Below are 9,395 nucleotides of genomic sequence, written 5' to 3'. Positions count from 1 at the left end.
CCAACCTTCCTTTTCAAAAGAAAAAACTAAAGTGCTAACAAGGTGAGCTCAACCTGCCTGATCATCCTCAGCTGCACCACACACACTCCTGCAGGAGGAAACAGCGTGGATGTTTTCCACCCCGATCATTTTGTTTCCTCCTACATGTTGATATCCATTAAACTTTCCCCCTCTTCACTAATGACTAACATCCTCGAGTCTCCGGTGTTCGGAGGAGGAAGGAGTTACTGATGACGCACAATGTCTCAACTGTGGAGAAAATAAAAACAGCCGACGAGCGACTGTGACTGATGGAAATCACAAACAAACAATGCAGCAGTCGTCACAGTAAATGTGCGTACACATTCATACTCCGCTGATGCAGCAGCGGGAGGAATTTGGGGTTCAGGAACACATCGGACATGTGGCTGCAGGAGCTGGGGATCGAACCCCCGACCTTCAGTTGAGATGTGACCGACTCTACCAACTGAGCCACAAGCTGCCAAAAGAGTACAAAACTTTGCTGCAAAATTGCAAAACAAAAGCGACATTACGTGAAAGGGGAGAATTAAAAATCTCTGATGAAGGCACCATCATTCTCTCCCTCTGATTGAAAATAATCTCATTTCTGCATTAGAATATTTCAGATCTACACTCAGACTGGAGCTTCTGGACTCATCCTCCACCACTTCCTGTATTACAACATGATTATTATATTCAGAGAAGACACAGACGAGGTGTGTGTGTGTGTGTGAGTAACATGGGCGGACATAAAGCATGCATTGTGATGTGTTGTTATTAAAAGGTCTATCTCCAAAGGAAACATAATGTCTGTCTACTAATTCGTATAATTTACAGCTTGTTTTATCTTGCATCATCGGACGTCATGAGAGTGCCGTGAATACCTCAGTGGTTCCCTGTCTGTACCGTGCGTGAGTGTGATATGAAGCCAGGTGACATTCCAGCACACACACACACACACACACACACACCCACCCACCCACCCACACACACGCACGCACGCACACACACACACAAAGACCCAAACAAACACACGCACGCACACACACACACACACACACACACACACACACACATGGAAACACACACACACACACACACACACACACACACACACACACACACACACAAACATGGAAACACACACAAAGACCCACACAAACACACACACGCACATACACACACACTCACTCACACACACAAACACACACACACACATGGAAACACACACACACACACACACACACAATGTTCGTTCTTTTGTCTCCAGAGTCAAACGGCAGGTTGATGTCAGGAGAAACTCATTATGAGTGAAGCTGTCACACTAACAGTTTGTTTTTCCTGACACGCTCACCTGTGCAGGTCGAGGCTCCTTTCAGGGTTAATGAGCTGGAAATGTTGGAACAAAAAACACCACCGCCACCTGCAGCTGCTTCAGCACGGGGTCAACAATCAAACATCAGTGTGAGCATTAAAATCTGTTCTGCCTCTGCGAGACAAGGCTGGAAGTTTAGTGTCCTGCAGCTCCCTCTGCAGGACACAATCTGCATTACAGCCATTGATAAAAAAAACACATAAAGCATCAACCTGACCTACTGTACAGTCAGAAGTCATATTGCATGAAATATATTTAAAATTTATAATAATAATAAATATATAATTATGTTGGTCTTTAAAATTATAACCTCTTTTATTTCTGTATTATTTTAGTGATAGGACAGTGGATAGAGTCAGAAACCAACGCCTCTGCACATGGGGCGCTGGCCCCAACCACTCGGCCACCGGCGCCCCAACCTTCGTTTCTAACCTTTAACCTTAAATGCAAGCAGCATACCTACAATGCAAAAAGGCACAAACAGTGGGCTAATGTTCAGTATTATTGTTATTAATTGTCAAATTTGAATCTTTTAATGTAGCCTACTGCTAATATGTCAGTTGTTGGAAATAAAATCTAAACACTGAAATTAACAAAATGTAAAACTCAACAAGAACATGTCATGACATTATTGTTCAACAACAGTTTCACAGTAGCAGATATTTTATTAGAAAGTTTATATTAGAAATGTTAGCTTAGAGTTAGAGTTAGCTTCTTCTCAGTGATGAAGAGGAGATGTAGACATAAACATTTTAGGTGAAAAAAACCAGAATCTGCAAATGCAATTTAAAAATACAAATGCAACTTCTTTATTGTTGACAAAATAGTTGGGATGACATTTATACGTGCAGGCAGACCAATGAGATGACAAGAAGTCCTCCCGATTGGCACCTGGATCCTCTTTCCTGCAGCTCAGGTGGAGCAGAACGTGAAGCTACTGGAGAGGCTGCACAGTGTCAGAGGTTTGTTGATGTGAGAGGCTGAGCATGAACACAACGATGAGGAGCGGTTTGCAAAAGGAGACAGACCAAAGAACTCTCTGTAATGGACTACAGCCCCGTTTCCACAAAGCGGTCCGGTTCAGCGCCGTTCGGTACATTACACATTTATTGCCGTTTCCACTGTCAAAAGTTGGGAATGGTACCACAGTTACTGATCTGTACCTTCCTACTTCTTTGGTTCCTTTCTGTTGGGGTGCAAAGAGTAATGCAAGTTGTAGCTGGACACACTGCAGTCCATTGATTGGTCGAAATTGTCTTCACTTCCCGTGCAACAGCGGTAATAAAGGACAAACACAAAATGCATCATGATGAAACATCCTGTGGATTTGAGGCACGTAGCTCCTCCCCATGGACAGCCTCAGACCTTTCTAGGAATCATTGATTTTAGTTCATATTATTCTTCTTCTTTGTTGGATTTATTAGTTGTCTACACTTTGTCGCGCCGCTGTTTAGTGATGTGTGAGGGTACATTTGGCTGTGGAAACGCCAAGATGAGGGTTTACCGTACCAAACTGTACTGAAACAAACCGGACCGCTTGGAGGAAACGGGGCTAATAATGATGCAGCCATTACAGCAAGACCCAATGGAGACAGAATGTAAAGCACAACGTAACCCCAAAGTCAGCTCAAAGCCGCTTTAACAAAAACACTGCACTCCTCAAAATTGTCCAGGAGGGCTGCATGTGTGAATGCAAACGTTGGAATCCATTCAACCTGGCTTACTTTAGTTGGACTTTCTCCTCCCTGCTACCTGGTCAAAAAAAAAAATCTGTGTGAAGTCAGGATGAGTCAATGTGTGATTTTGAAGTGAAGGCTGAGGTGAGCTCCACTCCATCCTGAACACTGCCTTCTTCAGACGTTTAAAATAATCGACGAGTCCGAACAGAAGATGACACGTTAAAGTACACTGAAGCATGAGAGGTAAAGGATGTTGTATGTTCTCCAGGTCAACATGCTGCTTTTACATTTGAAAAAATACTGACATTGAGACCTTTGTAGCACATTTATCAGGCTTTTTCTAAAAGTGTTGCATCTCCTCTCCTATTCATAAAACATGGAGGGGATTCATTTTGTCCACCTGATCCTCAAAAAGACTTTAAAATAATTATTCTAACCGTCATTATCTCTTGTTCAACTTCTTATAAAAGTTCCCACGTGGTGTAAACAGTTCTGCAAACACAACTACTCGGATGAGGAGAATATAAACATATTAAACAGTTTTCTGACATAAATATTTTTTTTCCAAAGAAACGTCACAAACTGGTGTACGTACAGATCCACAACACACAGACGGGGTTTAACGTCTCATTTGATGGTTAAGAGCAGTCACAGGCTCGTGTCGGCTGTTTTCATCTTGGGCGTGCAGACAGAGTTGGGTACCGCCACCGTGTCCGACTGGGCGTCCCTGCAGAAGAACACTGCGGGGTTTTTACACGCCCACATGGCCACCTCTCCTCCTCCTTTTCCCGGACTTGAACTCGACAGCCGGCTGTTGTTGTTCACCCCGACGCGGCTCACGTAGCGGTCCCTGATTCTCTCGGCTTGGTTGTGCCGGATCTCGCGGTTCTGGGTTTGGCTGGAGAGGTAGGCGGCGATGTTTCTGGTGCGATAGCCCTCCTCTCTGCTGCGCCCCAGCAGCATGGATATGTTGGGGTTCCTCAGGGCGTAGATCAGAGGGTTGATCGCTCCGTTAGCCCAGGCGAGCCAGATAGCCACCGTGTCCATCGCGGGGTTGAACGTGAAGTTCCCCATCGCCGTTATCAAGCCCATCAAACAATACGGCCCCCAACAAAAAATAATGAAAACGATCATGATCAGGACGGTGGTGGCTGTCCGCATCTCGCTATAGAAGCGCAGCAAGTACGCGTATGTGGTCACGGGTCTGACTCGGATCTCCGTTAGCCGAACTGTCTTACAGATGTTGTAATGACAGAAACACATGAGGGAGAAGGGCAGCAGGTAGCACACGACGATAAGGCAGATGCTGTAGGCCGTCCCCATGCGGGACGTCCCCGAGTGGAACACGTACATGCAGTGGTAGAAACCTTGCTTGTGGATCTCCGTCGGCGTTCGGACCAAAAGATACCAAGGCATCGAGAAAACCACTGCGGTCAACCACACGGCTACCAGCAGCTGCGTCGCTTTCTGCCGTCCTATTTTGGCCTGCGGCTGCCTGACGATGGCGTAGTACCTGTCGAAGGAGATCAGGGTCATCGTCAGCGTGGAGATGATGCCGAAGCAGGTGTTGAAGAAGCCGTTCGCCACGCAGAAACCGTCGCCGAACATCCAGCTGCCGTCCTTGCTGAAGAGCATGACGAAGGAGAACGGCAGGCACAGGACGGCCGTGAGGAAGTCGGACAGCGACAGCGACATGATGAAAGCGTTGGTCACGGTTCGGAGCTGTCGGTGTTTGATGATGACGATGACGACGGCCGAGTTCCCCAGGCTGGAGAGGAGGAAGATGGAGAGGAGGACGAGGGCCTGAGCTGCCACCGTGATGCCCCGCAGGACCGAGTTACTCTCGGAGGCGCTCAGCACTGAAGGAGTGGACGCCTGGTGGAGCCGGTTCAGCTCGTTCTCGATATGGTCCCTGAAGGTGGAAAGGTTTCCTGTGGTTCCCACTGTGGACTCGGAGCCGGTGGTCACCAGACCGGTCATTATGGAAACAACCCTAGAGAACCAAATGAAAGAAAAGAGGGACATCAAATCTATGATCAGTCTGACAGATTCAGAATATCAACAAATGAGCAGAGAAGAACACTTTCATTAGTTAAGTGCATACAGTCTATGACCGTTCTCCAGTCGCAGGATATAAACATCACGGACCCCTCTTGCTCCCTTGCAGTGAATTTTCCGGAATATTTCCTGCTGTGTCCTCACATCACCAGTTTGGCTGTTTGCGTTCACACATGCAGCTCACCCTGAAATTTTTCATGAAGTTTTCAGGAGTTTTGTGTGAAAGTGTGAAAGCGACATAAATGTTATTTTTCTTGCCGTGTAACCTGTGCGGGGTTTCACATCGTTTGCCTGAGACGAAGGAAACCACAAAAAGGAAAGAGGAGAGACGAGGACGGTGTTTAGAGCGACTCACCGGGGTACAACAGGTGAGGCGGTGCTCAGCTGGTGGGTGAAGCTCGGAGCTGAGGTGTCAGCCGTGTAGTTGGCGCCCCCGCTGCCCCACAGGGCCGTGCTAACAGACGGATCCATCGATGAGTGCGCACAGAAACAACACAACAAGACACCTGCCTCACACGCATCCATTCAGATCAGTGTGCGCTGCTTCAACTCCTCAACGTCCATTTGTACTTTTCTGCTTCATTACCCTCAGCAGAGGAAGAGAGAAACGTCCACGGAGGCTGAATCTGGCTGCTGTGACATCACCACAGCCCGCCAATCTTTTTAATAACGGTCGAATCAAACAGAAATATTTATGATAGAAAAAAAAAGACGTAATAGAAGCTGAACACTGCTACTGTCTTTGCATTCGCCACACAACAAACATCCCCAGTGACCTTTTCTATTGACGTCCAGCTCGGAGGATTAAGAGGTCACCGACTGAAGCCTGAGTTCATCAAATATGCACGACAGCAGATATAAATAATAATCTGTGTCACATAAACCCAAGCTCACAACTTTACAATATTCTTTACATCTGGACCTAACAGTCGACTTTTCACAACTTCTGGTGAAATCTGTTTTTAAAGCACAACATACCAGAGAAACATTTTGAATCAGTTCAGAGAAGAGGAACGACTTTTCATGACTTTTAAACCTCCAACTTGTGATTTATCAAATTATATTTTCTGCCTGGAGTTACTCCTTTTGCAAATGATTTACGATTACATGGATCAGTGTCTTTCACAGTCTTCAAAGTTTTAAAAATAATGGTGCACTTCTGTAAATATTAAATTTGTGGAGTGAAAATTGAACACAGCCTCTACACTTCTTAACCAATTCTAACCTTAGATATCGGAATTAAAGCGGAGATACAAAGAGCATTTATTTATAATCAAACTGATGAGATATACGTTTGTGACACATACGTTCAAGTGCAGTTTACTGAGGCTTATTTTTTTACTTCAATATTTGGAACCTCTTTTGTATTTTTGCAGGTTTAAGTTAAATATTCTCCATGGAAACATATTTTTATGCCGCCTACTTTAAAGAATTTCACATTTTTGAGTCATATCTATTTTAAAACAACATTCATGTCACACTTTTGGCCATAATGTGAAATCTAAAAAGTAGAGATGCATGTGTTAAGTTTGAGGAAAACAAAAAGACAGTCTTCAAATCGAAAAACAACGATTTGAAGACTGTACACTGTTCAACCTTATCTAACCTTGAATATACAACCTACAGCAACAACACATCATGGTGATCAGATATTACATCTGGGTCACATTCATTCAGCTTTCATCAATAATTCAACCACTTGTCTGCTTTTTTTTTTTAAACGTTAAAGTCAAATCCTCTGGATGGGATCATATTTTTAAAGCTGCACATGCAATAATTCCACATTTTGTTGAAATATTTGTGCTAAATTGCGTGTTTCTGCTCAAGATTTTAACTTTTAAATCATTTAAATTACACATCATAAGTGGAGATGGATATCTTTAGGCCTATCACTGTGTAAAGTTTGAGCAATAGTGATTTGAAAATGATGCACTGTTAGTCTAATCTAGCCTTGAATTAATCCGGAGATCAAACACAAACAAAGAGCATTTCTTCTGAAGACATCTGCACGTTTTAAACAATCACAACATAACTGAATACTTGTTGAACACATGTAGAAGTGCATCACACTTTTCCTGCTGTTAACAATTGAATAACTCCACGGAGAGTAATTGGTTTAAAGGTGTGAGGTCATCCTTTGTGTTCACGCAGGTTTGCTGAATTTGCATAAACGCAAACGTTAAATAATATTCGTGCATGCTTCATTCACTTCATCTTTTCCTGCGTTTACCTTCAGAACTTGGCTCATTGTGTTAAAACTGTCCACATGAAAACATCATGCACCTCTCTCTCGGTCATATCAATCCAAACGTTTGTTTTCTTGATGTTTCTATGAGCAGATCATGTCAGCGTTTTCCTCTCAAGGTTTTTTTGGAAGCTGCACACACACACACACACAAACGAAACGCCACCGTAACATCAATCATGACTCCAGGTCGTAAGACTCATAAATGTGGACGTACATTTTTCTTCCAGATTGTTGGGCCTTTTTTTTTTTTTTTTTTTGGAAATCCTTCGTACGAGCAGCAGGAGAAAAACAGTCCGATGTTTTTCTTTTTCCAGGACGCAGCTGGAGAAGAAAATCAAAGCTTCTCGGTCAGACAGACGGACGGCGACTCCTCCTCTGTTGATGTGTCTCTTTAAGGAACAAAATAAAACTTCTCTTCTTTTATATCTCCGTTAATGACAGCTCTGAAACCTGCTGCATTAAACCCAGGTGTGAACAAGACCCTGCACCAGTTCTCTCTCTCTCTCTCTCTCTCTCTCTCTCTCGGGGTCTCTCTACCTGCCAACAATCCCCCCTCCGAAACCACGCCCTCCGCACGAACGTGCTCATAGCTTCGTGTGACGTTTCATACAGTTGCCATGGTAACTGGTGATAGATTTTTTTTTGCATCAATAATGTAATGCCCCTGTGAGATAAATGACGAAAGACTGAGGTGTTTGCAAAGTAGAGCCCGTGCACTGTTCGAGGCCCATGTATCCGTAGCCTGTGTGTGTGTGTGTGTGTGTGTGTGTGTGTGTGTGTGTGTGTGTGTGTGTGTGTGTGTGTGTGTGTGTTTCTGACCACAGCTGGTGTGAAGCTCTCTAATGTGAGAACTGTGAACATGTCCTAAACTGTTCAGCAGCACATAGTCTGAAAATGCAGATTATGACTTAAACTACAACCAGAAGTATTGAGGGTATACACCTGTAAATGCTGTTTATACCTTTTCTTTAATTTAAGGTGAAAGTTAACATTAGGCTACACAAGATGATGCCAATTTGGCAAATTTTCTCCCCAAACAGATGTAGGCTATTTAGCCTTCTGTGTTCACAAAATGATATAATCATCAGAATTCGACTAATAAATACTCTTTTCAGTTGTAGATTGATTTGCAACTGAAGTAATGACAGCAACATAAAGAGCATACCTGTAAAAAGAAACATATAAGAGACATTAAAGAAAACAACATTTAAGAAGAACAAATTCATGAAGCAAGATTCAAGATGTTTAATTCTCCCTCTGAATGTGGGTGCAAACGTGAGAAGTATTTAGCAAGGTAGCTCCAATTTAAAGGTTAGCATATGATATGTAAGTAATTAAGGGATAAAATGTATTAAAATGAAATAAAGATCATTTCATAGTAAGAGAGGAAGAAATACAAATAACACAATACAAATCTAAAGAAAATTTTTTCATAAAAAAACAATGTATAAATAAATCCAGAAGTATGCAGAGGCAGAAATAGAGTCTTTAAATTCACATGTGAGTATTGAACATAAGGTTGGCTTGATGTTCTGTATGTTGTGAGTTTTATTTGTTTAAACATCTGATGGTCTGGTGGATAAGCTGTTCCTGTGTCTACTGTTACCTTTTATATTTATGATAGTTTCAGCTTATTTGTCCTCCTCATATTGCAAACCTGTATTATTTACAACTACACGTATTGTTTTATATTTTTAAATATGTTTAAATGTAATAGACTGTAGACTGAATACAGTTGTTTAATGTTTATTGGTAGGCCTTTGTTACCCTTTGTGGTCTTTATTATAGGTCGTCACTTATGTGCATGTACATGTGGACAAATATGAAGCCAAATGTAGCCAAATTTATTTTAATTTGTGCAAATATCCGGCCAATAAATCCGATTCTACGATTCTTCTTCTTGCCAGGTGGCGGCGATAATGAGCAACGATTAAGTGTGACAACCGCTTTAGTAGACATTGTAGGAGAATGTTCCTGTGTATTTTGCTGTTTTATGTTAATCCTCTATAAGAGTTCGTATAAACATTTTTGTATG

At 42.8% G+C, this 9,395-nt stretch overlaps 1 protein-coding gene across 1 annotated transcript; it reads right to left on the bottom strand.

The window, feature by feature from the left end:
* Positions 1-2,160: 2,160 nt before the first annotated feature.
* On the bottom strand, positions 2,161-7,895 carry LOC132993361 (G-protein coupled receptor 135). Its single transcript, XM_061063158.1, has 2 exons — positions 5,468-7,895; positions 2,161-5,047 (listed from the first exon to the last, which is right to left on the bottom strand). The coding sequence occupies exons 1-2, from the start codon at positions 5,635-5,637 to the stop codon at positions 3,703-3,705; spliced, it is 1,515 nt and encodes a 504-aa protein (XP_060919141.1). The 5' UTR covers positions 5,638-7,895; the 3' UTR covers positions 2,161-3,702.
* Positions 7,896-9,395: the final 1,500 nt, after the last annotated feature.

Source organism: Labrus mixtus, chromosome 18 (genome assembly GCF_963584025.1).
Source record: "Labrus mixtus chromosome 18, fLabMix1.1, whole genome shotgun sequence".
Lineage (NCBI taxonomy): Eukaryota > Metazoa > Chordata > Actinopteri > Labriformes > Labridae > Labrus > Labrus mixtus.
Note: the sequence above shows the minus strand (reverse complement) of the source record. Positions and strands in the feature narration are given on the sequence as shown.